General features: G+C 38.9%; 1 protein-coding gene across 1 annotated transcript; it reads left to right on the forward strand.

Moving 5' to 3' along the window:
• The first annotated feature begins 1074 nt into the window (after positions 1–1074).
• LOC124110297 (leucine-rich repeat-containing protein 74A-like) lies at positions 1075–16923 on the forward strand. Its single transcript, XM_046469545.2, has 13 exons — positions 1075–1850; positions 2910–3097; positions 5021–5128; positions 7576–7669; positions 8988–9037; positions 9628–9709; positions 10134–10219; positions 12612–12806; positions 13377–13469; positions 14465–14582; positions 14822–14958; positions 15255–15352; positions 15599–16923. Exons 1-13 carry the CDS (start codon positions 1658–1660, stop codon positions 16074–16076), a joined length of 1920 nt encoding a protein of 639 aa, XP_046325501.2. The 5' UTR covers positions 1075–1657; the 3' UTR covers positions 16077–16923.
• Positions 16924–18530: the final 1607 nt, after the last annotated feature.

Below are 18530 nucleotides of genomic sequence, written 5' to 3' on the forward strand. Positions count from 1 at the left end.
TACTGTCTAAATAAATTTTAGTTTATGGACATAACGAAAAATATGTATAATAGTGAAAACGTCTCTGTCCGGAAACCTCCCCGTCCGTACATGAACTGTTTGGAGCGTCTACATATGTACAAAATAACATTATTCAACAGTCTAGACTTATTAATCAGGAAATTTATCATTCTGGACGATTTCACTGCACTGTTCAGATTAACGGTGATGCGTGCGGGTGAATAATCTGAGCTGTTCGGGCTTCGGTGTTTGTTTTATGCATGTAACGTTGAACGAATTTCATTCTGTGAACACTATGAAGGACAACTTATATCCGCTATTACTCAGACAGGCACACTTGCATGTAATTGTTTAGCGTAAATCATTGGCCTAAAACAATAAAAATCCAAACATAACGTCCGGTCAACACAGTAAGAGAAGCTGTAAGTCAACTTAATCACACTTTCAAAGGCACGAACGTGTCCATATATTACCAAGTCTGGATCGACAGAAATTAAACGAGATTCTTGAGATAATCCAAGTTGAACGTTACAATCGACACAGATTATATTGATTGAACAGGAAACATTTTTTTTATCAATTACCATAAAATGGCACCGAAGTGTTCAGCATATCTCAATAACTGGTCAGACGTGCTGTTCGTTCGACTTTTGCAAAGGTAATATATTAAAATGTAACTTCAATGTTTTGTACATCAATTCAGGTTCAATAGAACAAACAATAGAGTGTGACGTGCGAATCCTTCTCTGCGACAAAGACCAACAAAATCATTGATATCCCACAGAACATGACATTCAGAAAATGGTTCATGCATAACTGTATCAATCACAATGACCATTTTCTCATTTTTGTCAACAAAAAGAACTGTGTGATGATGATAAAATAAGTTGAGTCATACAATCTCAATGATTTGCAATCACACAAAAAACACAACGGTTCCGCTCAATGGGGTTGTCATGGTGGCGCTCATGTTGTGGGTGGTAGACGACAAGTCAGTCTAGAGATGACATTGCTATGGCAGGCGACATCTATTGAAAAGCAACACAGCGTAAAATATCGATCAAATTTGTTTGGAACTTTCTTCAATGTTGCTTTATGTTGTCAAGGTAGCATTTAGCAGATTATGTACATCTCAAATTAATTATTGAGTACATTTCATGGTACCGATGAAGCACTCTCATTGATGTACACTCAACATCTTCTTTAAGAGCAGACACAATATTTGCGGGTAGTGGTATGTTGCTGTGCCACTTCGCTTGTGATGCTTTGCGAGATGTGATTGTTACGTGACTCGCTGAATGCATTGGCGCTGACAGCCGCGGGATCGGAAAGTCCAAGAAAAAGGCGACGGAGTAATATGGTTAGAATCTATTTCTAAAGACGACACATTTTGGCAAATGATTCTCGTTTCGGATTTTATGTGTGCCCAAATACATTTTTATGGAACAACCTAAAACCATCTTTCGTGTAAACGAAATAGGAACCTTTTAAGACTGATTAGCACATACCGATACCCGAATTTTTGAAGAATGTATCTAATGTATTCGTGATTGGACATTGTCTACAGCGGTTACATCGAAGTTATTGATATCTGAACAAGTTCATATATAACTGACTGGCCCTTGAGATCATTTGGTGACCGACAATAAAGGTAACAATGAGTAGTCAGGTCCTAACAGACAGCGGTGTGAGTTCCGCTGCCAGGTCTATGACAATATGTTGTGGCAGCACGGACGATGATGACAGGATGACCAACGAGACGTATTTCTCTGAAGAAGGAACATGTGACTCTTCTGACGAGTATGACACAGATCTGGATCTTCCCCTGAATGCCAGATCACCGCCTCCTGGTAAATATGAACGTTATAATTAAGAATTTGTTCTCAGTTACAAAAAGGTGATGTTAAGGACACGGTGTTGACCCAAATATGCCTCTCGTTGTCATCATTTGAAATGACCAATGTATAGCATTCAGATATCCAGGGATTGAGATGTAAGGATTAATATAGAAATATAATGACCATAAATACATCCTTTGGATTGACAACTTCGAATTTAATGTGACGACCTTGTCACATATCCTTTCGAATGATACGTTTATAATACCATGTTAAAACTGTGTTAAAGATCGCGCTATCCGACTGACCAGTGTCTGTGTTGTAAGAATCCATACATGTTGGCTGGTCACCAAGTACGGACATTATGACGTCATAATGTTTGAAGTGGTTACGTGCTAGTCACGTCATAACTGACCCTGTGCGCACTTCGAGCTAGCGAGATCAGATTTCGGTCACAAGTTAGATATATTATATTCATTCAATAACGTCTGAACTTGTTATGCTGCATTCGTTACAATTGTTTCCAGCCAGACCTTCGGTCTTTGTGGTGTACAAGTCCATTCAGATCGTACAACCCCGTGCATCCCGCTTACGACACATGTAACTCAAAATCTAAACAGAAGAGCAAGATAATATGAGACATTTCCTTTAACGTATAAATATATGTGTTTACTCAAAGGAGTATCGTCAGACCTGCGTTCGATATGAGCTACATTCAAAACGTCAACGACTAAGAATAACCAGTCTTAATATCTACCGAAACAGATTCAAATTGATTCAAACAGACTAAAAAAATGCTTACTAGTGATCACTGAAAACCATTCGATGACACCATTGATGTATGCGAAAAGGGTACCCCGTGAGATCTCGGTTGCAATTGGTCTTCAGCAAGCCATGAATGTCATAGTTTCCCAATTGCGTAGATTGATGCTCATGATGTTAATCATTGGATTGTCTGGCCCAGATTCGATCATCAACAAACTGCCGCCATATAGGTGTAATATTGTTGAATGTATAATATTGTTGGATATACAACAAACAAACAAAGTCAATACGGATTATTCGTTTCAGAAACACCAGACGAAGATAAGCTAGACGTGGTGTGTAGAAAGGTGTATCAGAGTGCTTGCAGTCGCCAGACTCCTGTCATGACGTACCCACAGCGGAGAATAGAGGACGGACTGTCCAACAGGACACTGCATCTCAAGTACCGGACAATGGGTTGTAATGCAATGAGGCCTCTATCGGTTGCCCTAACGGTGAGTACACATAATCATAATCATATTTTAAAGAGCCCATACTGTAAAACATATTAATATGGGTATATCCGTCACATGAGTAGGTGAGTGAGACGAACAATACGCTGCTTTTATCAATCAATGTTTTATTCCAACAAACCACCGTAGGTGGTACAGGAACAATACATAAACAATAAATTGTAGTGATCACTTGGTAAATTGTTGATTATAGTGTTGTACTCATCTTCTGACAGCATTTTTAATAACTCTTATAAATCGAAGATCTTCAATCTTCAAAATGTGCCACGTGGGGGACATTAGAAAAGACATTTACACTTTGTACCAATGTAGGGAATCGAACCCGGGTCTTCAAAGAGACGAGCGAACGCCACTAGGTTACCCCACGCATCGTAATGAACAGAACATGTTTGAAGTGATAAATGCACCAGCATATACATGCAACGATCACAACACGGCGATCTGTACGTTGATCTCAGGTCATTCAATATCTTCAAGTGACATTTAGAGTTCTATTATAAATGAAGTTATATTGACCTGGTAAAGGTACTGGTATTTGTATCAACACGTCGCACTGAAACAAAAGGAGACAATGACACCAATGCCTGAATCCAGTTTATTATAAACATTTAGTTGTATCATGTGCTCGTGATGTATGTAGAAATTTATAAAATAATTACAAGACACATGTTTCAGCTATATCATCAGGGAAAAGTTACAAGTGAATTTTAAATTTGTGCTTCTGTACACTAGTGAACCTTACATATGTGCTACTGTACACCAGTGAATTTTACATATGTACTGCTGTACACCAGTGAACTTTACATATGTGCTACTGTACACCAGTGAATTTTACATATGTACTGCTGTACACCAGTGAACTTTACATATGTGCTACTGTACACCAGTAAACTTTACATATGTGCTGCTGAACACCAAAGAACTTTACATATGTGCTACTGTACACCAGTGAATTTTACATATGTACTGCTGAACACCTAATAACTTTACATATGCACTGCTGAACACCTAAGAACTTAACATATGTACTGCTGAACACCAGTCATGGTGCAGGACCAGTAACGGCCGAAGTCAACACATTGTTAACCATAGACTTTAACCTTTAACTTTATGTGACAAAGTGTTCCTTGCGCTAACAGTGAGTGGGTGAGTTTGGGTTAACGCCACTTCGAACAGTATTCAAGTCATATCACGGCGTGTCAGATTAAAATGGAAGGAAAGCCCGGAGTGATCTAGGTCTCAGACGTTTACCACTTTGATGAAACCCACGAATACGGATAGTGCAGGCAAACCGACAAACATATTCTGCGCGAACCACGATTTGAACCCACAAGCATAGATTTTTGGCGTGTCCAATTGCAAGCAACTCTGCGCCTCTCACGACTGTGGATGCTTGTACTAGCCCGGATTAATGCCGACTTTATAGTGCTAAATACCATATCGCAGGTTAACATGGATAGCCCCACACAGTATACTGACTCCGAGCCGACCAGTTCTCTTTTATCCCCTTAATGCCGATTGCAAGGCAGAGTAACAACAAGTAACATCTTTTAACTTCTTTTGGCATGACGCGGCTGGGGATTGACCACCGAACTTCGGATCTCCGGGCAAACGTTCTTTCCAATACATCATGGAGGCTGGCCGAAATAACGAAGCATGTTTTGAAACATATAGACAAGTTTGCTAAAACAAAAGTTGTATTTCTTCATCGTTTTTTGTATAATGTATGATACTTCAGATGAATCATAATTTATAGGTTAATTATTATCACAAGCGCCTCTTCAATCACTATCGTCCTGCTTGCCGTGAGAAACTACAGTGGGGATCGTCAGATTCCATGAATTACGATTACAAAATATTACGAGTAATGTTCACGCCATCAATCTCTTGAATATTGTATTTCAGAATAACCTGCGCGTTGAACGCCTGGACCTCCAATACGCAGACATGAAGGCCGAAGGAGTGAAGGACCTGGCCAATGCGCTCTCAGACAACATCACTGTGTCATATCTGGTAGGTGGAAACTTTTGCTATGTGTTGACCTCTTATGGCGCATTTCATGTGTCAGGAGAATCTTGTATCTCGAAGGATGTCCGAAATACAAAACGTCAACACCAGAGAATAGCTATAGTCATTCTACAATATTCAACCATACCCACTGACGCAGATTTCATAGGGGGTAAAAGGCAACACGAGGATGCAAATTATGATCATGAAGAGTTCCGAAAGTTCATATATGTGAATGAAGAGTTCCAAAAGTTCATATATATGAGTGAAGAGTTCCGAAAGTTCATATATGTGAATGAAGAGTTCCGAAAGTTCATATATATGAGTGAAGAGGTCCGAAAGTTCATATATGTGAATGAAGAGTTCCGAAAGTTCATATATGTGAATGAAGAGCTCCGAAAGTTCCGAAAGTTCATATATGTGAATGAAGAGTTCCGAAAGTTCATATATGTGAACGAAGAGTTCCGAAAGTTCATATATGTGAATGAAGAGTTCCGAAAGTTCATATATGTGAATGAAGAGTTCCGAAAGTTCATATATATGAGTGAAGAGTTCCGAAAGTTCATATATGTGAGTGAAGAGTTCCGAAAGTTCATATATGTGAATGAAGAGTTCCAAAAGTTCATATATGTGAACGAAGAGTTCCGAAAGTTCATATATGTGAATGAAGAGCTCCGAAAGTTCATATATGTGAATGAAGAGTTCCGAAAGTTCATATATGTGAACGAAGAGTTCCGAAAGTTCATATATGTGAATGAAGAGTTCCGAAAGTTCATATATGTGAACGAAGAGTTCCGAAAGTTCATATATGTGAATGAAGAGTTCCGAAAGTTCATACATGTGAATGAAGAGTTCCGAAAGTTCATATATGTGAACGAAGAGTTCAGATGGCACAGGGGCGGTCTTGACGCCGAAGACCCGGGTTCGATTCCCGACATGGGTACAACGTGTGAAGCCCACTTCTGGTGTCCCCCACCATGATATTGCTGGAATGTTGCTAAAAGCAGTGTTAAACCATACTCACTCACTCACTCAGATTGAACAGGGAGTAATTATCTTATGAAATGGACAAGGGAAGGGATGACCAAGTGACAGAATCTGGGATGAATCACATTTATGTACCTTAGATCTGCCATGATCCACTGATGGTGGATTGGAACCATACAGTCCCTACGATTATGATACTTGATATGTTAGCACCATACCGTGCTCTTCGGTTGGACTAAACAGGTAAATATATACAGCCTCCATTACTAAGGGTTCGTCCCAGTAGGCTGACATACGGTGACATCACTTCAAACGGCCAGTGCTGCGTTTACCTTTAGACTAGCATCTAGTCTCAGAAATGAACATAGCGTACAGAAACAACAGTTGTTCAGTTATCTTAATAAAAATATTATAAAAAGGAGCCCAGTGACTCTCTTCATTTTCAGACCTGATACTGCAGTGATCTAGACTTGCCAAACATTATAGACTTGCATGGGCTGTATTTGATATAAATTTGTATCAGGGTCTGTAAGACAGACTACGTTTACCTTCTTCACTCACAAATATATTTACATATGTTCATCTCTGGAAAATATATGCGAAAGGTATATGTGTGTCCTTATACACGAGGTTAATAACACAATAAATACTGTCCATGGATAATTTATTTGTGTCAGTGTCGGAACAGTGTAAGACTCGCTGGTGTCAGCCTTGTATTTCTTGCTTGAATCAACACAAAGCAGTTCTAAAAACACCCTTGCAAAATGCATGTTGATCTATGTGCCTGTAAGTGTGCAATCGATGAGAATCTTTTGTCACTGCACTTGTAGCAATGGCATGAACGTCAATACTGGGTATTGTTGTCTCTTGTGCTGCTTCATTTAACACAAGGCAAAGCGCCAGAAAAGATATCCATAATTAAAACATCTCCTGTAGTAGCGTAACAACAGAGCATAAGAATGGAACATGACCTGCAAATGCAAGCTATGTAGATAACTGCTATGACCTACATGTACACCATATGTCAGGCCGACACAATGACATACATTTTCTGAATATTCAAATGTGTGAATATTACTTTATTCATAAATTTACAAGGAATAAGAATAAAAACAACACTTTGTGTTATCAAAAGAAATTAATGATAGTTTTATTTTTGTGGCATAATACGTTTTGTCATTAAAACAATCTATCATCAGTACAGTGATAAAGCTGGTTTACCGTCTAGGGAAGCCGAAGGGACACTTGCAAATATTTCAAAGTAGTAATTATGACTTTACATAAATAATTCGTGATGACACTCAGCTTTCACATAGTATCGACACATCCGTAATTATAATTTGTAAGTGGCGCTAATGAGCTTCCATAGACGTCAAACATGCCGTCTCGTCTATAAACATGTAATCATGTCACATACCCCGTATACATGACTCATCAGTGACTGTGCATATTGTTGTTTCCGTCAGAACCTTGGAAACAATGACATCGGTACAGAGGGGGCGAAATGGGTCGCATATTTGCTTCTGAAGAACAGGCTGATAAAACACCTGAATATAGAAGGTATGTCTATTCACACGTTATCTACATGTTTTTGTGTATGCCAATGTTTGTTTGACAATCCCCTTTGACAAGCATGACAGACGCTTTTCATGTACAGTCATTCCAAAAGTACATTTTGCATATCACCATGAATGGACACATAATAAATGTGTTGTACTGTCCCTGTCTCATATTACTTCAAAGTCCCCCTCAAAACTTCATTTATATATGTACAATGAATATATACATGAACAATGTAGGTTAAATTTGTAAGATATGAATGTGATGGCCACGGATTTTACCTTAAAAAATATCACTTAAGACATTAATCCATGGTGAACGTTTCTAACTTGTTATTATTCACGTTCTTGTTTAGTCCTTTTGCTCTGACATTCGGTATATGAATGTGTTACCAACACCAAAGAACTTATATCCGTTTTGATATGGTTAAAATCCGATGAAACATATATTCATACAGATGAACTGGTATAGGGTGACATTTAATGTCATGCTATTAATATTTATTCTATCATGAATTTGGATAGTACTCGATTTTGATTGGTCAATCAGAGGTATCAAGTCACAATAAACCTCCTCTGATTGAAACAGCCTATTTGACACCCGGATCACCGCGGAGGCCAATATTTTTTAGAATAGTGCGTCTCTTACAATCATTGTCGGTACGCATATTTAAGTAATTATATGTACAATCATAGACTACAAAATGCAAAGGTGCGGTTACTATAATACTCAAAGGCTGTATGGCAATACATTTCAGGCAGAAAAAACGACAGAAATATTCAAAGAGAATCTAGTTCAAGTTTGGAGGACAACAGTTAGCTTGCTATTTGGCGCTTGTCAATATACGACTGTGAGGTTATATCTGTTGCATCACAATGAGCGACATGGCGTCATAATAGTGACGTTCGATGTAAAACGAAACCTTCCAAGGTTGGCTCAGTTTTTCGTAGGTGTGCCCACCCTTGTTAAGCTTACGAAGTTGTCGTGATTCATGCTTTCAAAGTCTGTCATAAGTTCGAGTGAATTATTACTGTGTGAACAAACTGCTTGAGCATTTAGATCGACATATTTTGTTTAAAGGCTGTCGATGATTTCGGAGAAGGACTCATCCCATTCCGCTCCACTCAGTGTGTTTGTTAACACCAAAGAGTTCGCGTTTTATTTATTCATGGTAGAATTGAGATAAACAAACTGTGTTTTCATTGTTGAGCTAAGTTGCCAGTATATTTAAACGCGCTAAATCTAACTTTTGAAACCTCGATTCCAAATTCAATTTAGCGCGGGTAAATGATTAGCATTTCCCATTTGTACATTGCAGGAAACAAACTCACGGACAATGCCGCACCTCACCTTGCTATGGTGCTTGAAGTAAGGCTCCTGAATAGTTGAATGAAAGAGGGAAATAACGTCGATTTGAACAGTATTTCAGTTTAATACGGCGTCGCACTCAGCAATACTGCAGCTGTATGACGTCAGTCTTTAAATAATCGAGTCTGGACAAGACATTTCAGTTATTGACACCACGAGCATTGATCGACGCAATTGGGATACGATGCCATGTATCAACAAAGTCAGCGAGCCTGACCTCTCGATCCCGTTAATCGTCTCTTACAACATATATGGGTGGTCTAACCCGGATCCTCGCGGGGTTTACTGTTACAGGAACGGTTAATGTGATGCAAACCGTAGACATTAATCACTTGGATGATACCCAAATGCACGGAAAGGGTGAATAACAACGATCATAATTGGGATGAATGTGGGGATCGAACTCGTGACCAGATGATTCTGGCACTGCCAGGGGACGCAACTCTGCATAGTGTGCTTCAGCACCGTAGATTATTTGTCTGTGTCTCTTATCTTTTAAAATAATCACAATTGTCTGAAATTTATAAAAGCAAGTAACATTATATCAGTTAGATTGCCAATTATCAGTTAATGGCATTCTTCCTTTACAGCACAACACTAGTTTGAGTATTTTAGATCTCAGCCACAACGAGTTCTGCGACAATGGACCAAAGCTTATCGCAGCAGCACTTGGTGAGTACGCTGTTTTAACAGCTCACTATTTACTTAAGTAATGTCGGTAACGGTTGAGGAGATGATATATTAAATACGAGTATATTCGTGATCGAACTGCATTGGAGAAACCGTGGGACACGACTTTTCTCATTTCTGAATATGGCTTTAAGCAAGAAGACTATTGTCCAACATCCTTTATAGATGACCACTGTTCATCGTGTGACATATCAGTATTTACTCCAACTGTAACACCTTGTAACCAAACGATACCGTCTTCTTTTTGTTACAGGCAAAATTCTCAACGTTGCACGTGTAAGATATTGATTGTTTTGAATAGAAGTATAAGCTAAGGATGGTCCTGTGTTGGGCGAGACACCGAGGCGATTTGCCATTTAATTAGAGATTTTTGCTATTTACTGCTGTCGTTTTCTGCATCTTCCAGGACTCAACACGGGTTTGGAAACATTTCGAATGAGCTGGAACCACGTCAGAGGAAAAGGAGCTGTAGCCATTTGTCAGAGTTTGAAGGTAGGTTTGTGTTACAGTTGTATCTTGCAAGGAAGAATACACCCATTATTCCTGTTACACTCATTTACTACAATCATGATATTATAATGAATAAACACATTAAGAAAACGCTTAAGGTTTCATGCGTTCGCCATTTCATGTACACGTGTTCCATCTGACACACAATGCTTAAAACATTATGTTTAAGTTCAGATTGATGCATCTGCTCAATGCAACATCCTTCCAGGACATTTAGAATACAGCATTATGATTGGTCTCCAGACAGCAGAGGGTTCGATTCCCACTTTTGGTGTCCCCCGCGTGATATTGCTGGAATATTGCTATCCGCGGCGACAACACCATACTCACTCAGGACAGACAACCCGACGAACGACGACTAATAGAGTGAACTATGAAATTCAGTACTATCAATGCAGTTTGACCTTTGTCGCTACTCAACCACACACGCTGACGCCATGTCTACCCCATTACAATGGGTGGACTTTTGATCATGATGTCATTATAGCTGTGTGTACTTAATGTGCAAGAACGCTTGATTTGTCTCTAGGTAGGGTTGTTTGAATAATGCACATACTTACATTATATGTACTCACAGTAATTTTATTTCCTCATATAATGATAAAAATAATAAAATAGCATGCAAAAATTTTGATGATTTGAGTGCAAACATAAGCGACTTTGGACCGATCGTCAATTGTCAAACCTTGGAGTATTCATCTCACTGAAAACTGATGACACAACACTCATCACTTCAGCGACCGCCAAATAGTTAATTATTGTGTCATTATGTTCCCAATTTCAAACTTCAATCGCAATCTGTACATTTTCTTTCAAATTCGAAATTCCGTTCGCTTCAATAACGTGAAGTATAGAATCTATGTTTGGATCTTCAAAATTGGAAACACAGGAGGTTTATCTCCTAAATGATTTTTTTTTATTGAAGCTATTTGATTAATCATAATACAAAAGTGTTCACATGCGACTTCGTACATGACTTTAGTGGTCATAAGATCGTCGTTCGATCACCATCAGCACAACATAACATTTCACCATCAGTAAAACATAACATTTCACCATCAGCAAAACGTAACATTTCACCATCAGCACAACATAACATTTCACCATCAGTACAACATAGCATTTCACCATCAGCACAACATAACATTTCATCATCAGTACAACGGAACATTTCACCATCAGTACAACGTAACATTTCACCATCAGCACAACATAATATTTCACCATCCGTACAACATAACATTTCACCATCAGCACAACATAATATTTCACCATCAGTAAAACGCAACATTTCACCATCAGTACAATATAACATTTCACCATTAGCACAACATAACATTTCACCATCAGTATAACATAACATTTCACCATCAGCACAACGTAACATTTCACCATCAGCACAACATAACATTTCACCATCATTACAACATAACATTTCACCATCAGTACAACATAACATTTCAACATCAGCACAACATAACATTTCATATCAGCACAACGTAACATTTCACCATCAGTACAACATAACATTTCACCATCAGTACAACATAACATTTCACCATCAGCACAACGTAACAATTCCCCATCAGTACAACATAATATTTCACCATCAGTACAACGCAACATTTCACCATCAGCACAATATAACATTTCACCATCAGCACAACATAACATTTCACATCAGCACAACATAACATTTCATATCAGCACAACGTAACATTTCACCATCAGCACAACATTATATTTCACCATCAGTAAAATGCAATATTTCACCATCAGTACAACATAACATTTCACCATCAGTACAACATAACATTTCAACATCAGCACAACATAACATTTCACCATCAGTATAACATAACATTTCACCATCAGTACACCATCACATTTCACCATCAGCACAACGTAACATTTCACCATCAGCACAACATAACATTTCACCATCATTACAACATAACAATTCACCATCAGTACAACATAACATTTCAACATCAGCACAACATAACATTTCATATCAGCACAACATAACATTTCATCATCAGTAAAAGTATCATTTCATCATCAGTATAACATAACATCTCACCATCAGTACAATATAACATTTCACCATCAATTCAACATATTATTTCATCATCAGTAAAAGTATCATTTCCCCATCAGTATAACATAACATCTCACCATCAGTAAAAGTATCATTTCATCATCAGTATAACATAACATCTCACCATCAGTACAACGTAACATTTCACCATGATCACAATATAACATTTCACCATCAATTCAACGTAACATTTCACCATCAGCACAACGCAACATTTCACCATCAGTATAACATAACATCTCACCATCAGTAAAAGTATAATTTCACCATCAGTACAACGAGACCCTGAAACTGCTGGACGTATCCATGAATGGATTCGGGTACGAAGGTTCTGTCGCCATGGCAGAGGCTCTCAAGGTCAACATTTCCCTCCGAGAGTTGGACATGTCCTCTAACCGGATCACATGGAAGGGAGCTCTCATCATATCCGGGGGTCTGAAAGATAATAATGGCCTTGAGATACTGAGGGTAAGAGCAATAATCTCCGCATTTCAATTGCAATTTGCTTTATACAAAGCCTGTTTAGAATTACCAGCTCTTATAATTATTAGCACAAGTACTAACGTCCGAAAAATAATCTTAAGCTCAGGGGGAGATGTCGCGAGCTGAAATGTGAAGCCCTTTTCTAGTGTCCCCGCCATGATATTGCTGGAAAATTGCTAAAAGCGGCGTGAAATCATACTCACTCACTCGCGAGCTGGAAGGAGAGACATTAATTCTATGCATATGGTATTGATCTTGTGAAAATAGAGTTCATTTTTCATGAAATTCCAAATGTCACGAATCCAATATTGTCAATCAGTGATACATTGCAATGCAGTTATTACACCAGAGTTATATTAACAACAAAATTGGGTGGTAAATGTATTCGCCGAACTGTGTTTCAGTCATATTGAATATGCTTTTAAATATTTTATACAAGTTTTGAAAATGATTTACGATTAAACTCATTTTCATCAGATGTGACCCTTTCCAACGTGTACAATTACTGGTCTTCACAAACATTGCTCTCTAAGTAACTCTTGTTTGTCCTTGCAGCTTGGAAAGAACCCATTGTCCACGACCGGATGTATGGATATCACAGAGGCTATAACGTATCCTGACTGTAACGTAAAGTTCCTGGATCTAACAGTAAGATTTTATTTGAGTTGTTTGTTTGTTGTTTGGTTGTTTGTTTGAAGCAGCAATCAGCAATATAACGACTATCTGATGACGGGCTGGAAATAATTGAAAAATCCATTGATATTATGAGTATGTTCTACACCGTCTTCCAAATCATCGATCATAATCATGACCACCCGATTCTTACTACCAGCACATCTTGCTGTCAATCAGTTCTAACCGGAATCCCCAAAGTGTCTGGCGATATGAGTAATTTCGGAAACGCGGATTTGGAAAATAGGTCGGGCAAGCTGTTACCAAATTCTTATTTTGGAATTTGTACTTCGAACAGTAGCGATTAATGGGGTTTCACTAACTAGCAATAGATTACGGTATACACAAAGTGATTCAATAACATACAGGTCAATATCTATGTGTATATTGTGGTTTCCAAATTGAAATGTACATGTTACCCAGAAATCGGTACGTACAGAACTAAACTGTGAAATCAAAGGATTAAATAAAAATAGCAGCAGCAATAAGAAACAGGGCCTATAATATGTCAGTGCACTCAAGAATGACTGCCTGTCTCCGTTCTTGAACACGGAATCAGGGAAACTTGCAGGGATTCGATGTTTTCAGATAGGTATTCGATCCACATTTGTTCGAAAAAGGCCTCGAACGTCCTTACTATCCCTCGTATATTGGAACAGCGAGGAACTGTCCCATCCCATAACTTCTCGGATGATCAATCCTATTTTGTTTGTAAACATCCAGGTACGGTACATGCAACTCTACATTCTACTCACTCTCTGACGCGGACAGCAGTCGCCATTCTAATAGTGCTTCATTCATGTGCTTCTACAGACAACAACTCCAAATACACTTTTTCACAACTATATATAGTGTTCATATTATATTCATACATGTATGTTATTCCATTGAGTAATATTTCCTCTGACAAAAGGCCTTTCACAAAATGCATTCACCGTCAATCATATCGGAAATAACATTTACCTCAACAGGGTGTCTCTATCCTGGCCGAGAACGAGGTTCTTGCTGATGCGATCAGGATGAGGAAGGATTTCCGGTTTCTCCACGGAGGGATAGTCCTGACTCCAGATGTTTTGGGAGAGCGAATAGGTTAGACAAAACACAATAATATTAACTTATGGAACTTTATTGTAAATGCACTTTTTGACAATGGAGATTTAAGAGAGTTGCAGTTTGGCCAATAGAATAAATCCTAGATAGCAAGACATTAAACATAACCATGTTCAAGGGGACAATAGATCAATTCGGGTCTAGAAAGAAGTGAACACAAAGACAAAACCCAACTCATTCCCCAATGGTAATAGGGATGCACTCTTTTTGATCTGCAGCCCGGAAGAAGGACCATATGGAGATATTGATGGAGTACATGAGGAAGACATGCATCAGGCCAATCGAAATCATCCGAGACTACGACAAGACGGTCAACTTTAAAGTAGCACAAGACAACTTTGTCGAAAGACTTGTGGTAAGATCATTTTGTGCCCCCATCATGTGTGACGTGAATAGGGCTTCAGCTGCTATACACTGACATCCAATGTATGCCATGCAACCATATGCAGACAGAACAACGGCAAGTGTTATCACCATCCAACAATGACGAGTGGTGTTACACTAATGAAACTTGCCTAACAGTCGTTTTTAAGTCACATCTGTAGCCCATTTTCGGCCATTTCAGCAACTGATGTAACGACCCAAGTTGAATTAGTGGCGTTTAAGGGCTCATTATCACACGGAATAATGATTATCTTATGTTTCTTTCAGCGTGCGAATGTACCTCTCCACAGGTTTGAGATGAGAGCCCTCGCCAGAGCAATAATTGAGAACGATAACATCCAAAACAAAGACAAGATCGATTACATGTATGTATATCTTCGCCCACTCTCTTTTGAAAGAATAAATCGTCAGTAATTTCCTAACGACAGCATTGAAGGGACTACAAGGTTGCAAAATAATTACTTGCATTGGCAATCATTTAACATTTTTCTTCACTATGTCCCAAAAAGATTATTTCACTGATATAAAGATTAATAAACAGCTGTCAATTTTGAAAACCGCCACATATCTTAAAAGGAATAATTGATACAAAATCGTTTTCCACTTTTCAGGAAACTAGTTGAGTCTGTCACTGAGCAAATACTACAGGACAGAATCCGCATTAAAAGTGAAAAACGTGAGGTGCGAAAGACCAAACAGCATCACAAAAGGATTCTGGCAAGTGGACTGCCACAGGTACTTTACGACCGTGGTGAGGGAAGAGACAGTAAACAACGCAGCTCCAGAACAAGCGGTACCCCATCGATGAGCGCAATAAACTTCAGCCGCCTTGACCTTGGTACTATTTCCTGTACGTCACTACCTAGTGTACCCGACGTCAACAGAAACATCCAATCATTTGAGAGCTCTTTGATTTTTGGCCCAAAGAACGTCGTAAATACACACGTTCCAAAACCAAGAGTGATATCAATGTGTGCCGACCTTGGTGATCAAGGTAAAAAGAAGAAGAAAAAGAAGTCTAAGTTGGTCCGTAAAAAGAAGTCTAAATCGAAAACACACGTAGAAACATGGATCTCCAGATCAAAGTAATGTCACCAAAAGCTGCCTGAAATGGGATCCGGAATGAAAAGATAAATGCAATATTTACACTAGTATGCGCGAGTGTTTTCTTGTTATCGTTCGACACAACTGCATATACATGTAACAAAATCCTAGCCACATCATAGCGGGGGACAGAAGTAAGGCGTCCACACTTTGGATCGTTTTGGGTGTGAATGCACGGTTGATTTTTTACCGTAGCGTTGGACATGCTAAGCCTTTTCGCAAATGCCTGGTGTCCACTGATATTCTTTCCACCGCTATTTTGCCTTACGCCAAATGGATTCAAGACTGATTGTTTTCTGGCTTTGACGTTATAAATTTTACATTCTGGTGTGTAAAGAAAGTGTTTGTGCAGTATTGTTTATTGCCTTGAGTTACTACCCAGGGTTCTACTTTGTTGTTGTTCCTGAAAGACCATTAATCATCAAAGTGTGCAAATCCAACTTTCTGTGACCACTTTGACCACAGTGACAGTGACACCAATTAGACCGTTCTACAGGTTGACAACACCAACTGAACCTTCCAGTTATGCAAATGTTACCAGAAGCTTCAGTACTGGATTTGGGGCTTTACGAGCATTTCGTGTTCGTTATCATCATCCCATGGTGTATTGGTTGCATCACCTGAAAAGCAGTTGTTTTTTTGTAATATTTACGAGTCATATAGGTATTCTCATCAACACTGTCCACTGTAATCCAGTACATGTTACTGGCAAACCAGTTATCATGATAACGGCGAACCATACCCAACCATACCATCATGGACCCGTGAAGATCCGATGTAGAAGAGGTCTTTAGCAACCCATGCTTGCCGTAAAAGGCGACTATGCTTGTCGTAAGAGGCGACTAACGGGATTGGGTGGCCAGGCACGCTGACTTGGTTGATGCATGTCATCGTATCCCAATTGCGTGGATCGATGCTCATGATGACAATCACTGGATTGTCTGGTCCAGACTGGATTATTTACAGACCGCCGTCATATAGCTGGGATATTGCTGAATGCGGCGTAAAACAACAAGCACCACCACCACAACCACACGATCATGTCACAACATGGACAATTTTAATGGACAGACTATGCACGGTGAATGCACCAGCAATTTATTCATTACCTCTCGATATCACATATCGGTGTGTCGTATTGTATAATACACTACTTCTGTTGAAGCTTTTTGTGCAATTAAGATTTATATCAACAATAGAAACATTCGTTATGGTTTTCTTTCCAATGGCAACTACAACAGTGAACTGGGAATTACTTCGGATTTCTACAGTGCTTCAGTAATATCACTGAGGCTATTTGTAGCATACGGTACTATTAGGAATTTCTTTTTCAACGCTGATATATGAACAATGAGAATTTGTTTTAAGGATTGACAGGTTTGTTTCAGTTCATTGAGGTAGGAATAAAAAAACTATCCGCGTAGTGGATTCTTACAAGAGTTTGCACATCGGTTTTTCGATTCTTACATCAATGAACCGAACAAAATACACATCCAATGCTTATTATTAAATTCGACAACGTAAAACATATTTTATCAACAAATGTTTTAACCAAGAACAGTTTTATTTATCAAAACAGACAAAACTTGACGAGATTGATAAACATTCCAGGTGTATGAATACATAATGTGGCGTGACATGAATCAGGTGATCGTTTAATCTATGCACATAACTTGACACACCTACAAAGTCAGGAGCCAATCAACGGAGAGTAGTATCTGTCAATTAAGGCAAGAGGCGAGAAGAACTGCAACAGTCAGACTGTAACGAACCGGAAGAAATATGTCCAGGAGAAGGCGGATGTTTCAAATGACATGGTCAGCTACGGCCAGATTTAAACATTAGTTTCCTGAAAACGGGAAAATGCTAGTTAGAAATGAAACGCGAAGACATGAAAGTTGTTGAATCGAGGCGGGCGGGAACAAAACAGGCGAGCGAGCCTGCATGTTTGCTGTTTCATTCCTTCTCGGACATCGGTTTCAAAGGGTAGTTTGGACAATGAATATGCATGAATGTCGCTAAATTTCCTGTGCATGACGATAAACGTGAGCAGAAAGGGAATCCCCGCGACTGTAATATTGGGATTCCCCAACATTCCGCAGTAATAAAAGTAGTGCCCTCGGTAGGCGTGGCGTTTGCTGTCATATATTAAATGAGTTTCAGTGTGTTTGACCACATTACTGTAGTTGTTTAGTATACAACCTTTGATTAACGAAGCCGGTGCTGGTTTGTTTTTCGTTATTCAAAAGTACTGAATAACTAAACAGCTTTTGGACAATGTAAGACGAACCTGCTGTCAAATAGTAAGTAGTTTCAGTGTATTTGACCACATTACTGTAGTTGTTTAATATACAACCTTTGAATAACGAAGCCGGTGCTGGCTTGTTTTTCGTTATTCGAAAAACGAATGACGAATAACTAGCCCCACTGGTAATACAT

The sequence above is a fragment of the Haliotis rufescens genome, unplaced genomic scaffold (genome assembly GCF_023055435.1).
Source record: "Haliotis rufescens isolate VD_foot unplaced genomic scaffold, xgHalRufe1.0.p SCAF_5, whole genome shotgun sequence".
Classification (NCBI taxonomy): Eukaryota; Metazoa; Mollusca; class Gastropoda; order Lepetellida; family Haliotidae; genus Haliotis; species Haliotis rufescens.

Coding starts and splice junctions, on each gene's coding strand:
- LOC124110297 (XM_046469545.2), top strand. CDS start 1,658: ATGAGTAGTCAGGTCCTAACAGACAGCGGTGTGAGTTCCGCTGCCAGG. Junction 1,851..2,909: donor TGCCAGATCACCGCCTCCTG/GTAAATATGAAC, acceptor TATTCGTTTCAG/AAACACCAGACGAAGATAAG. Junction 10,220..12,611: donor CCATTTGTCAGAGTTTGAAG/GTAGGTTTGTGT, acceptor TTTCACCATCAG/TACAACGAGACCCTGAAACT.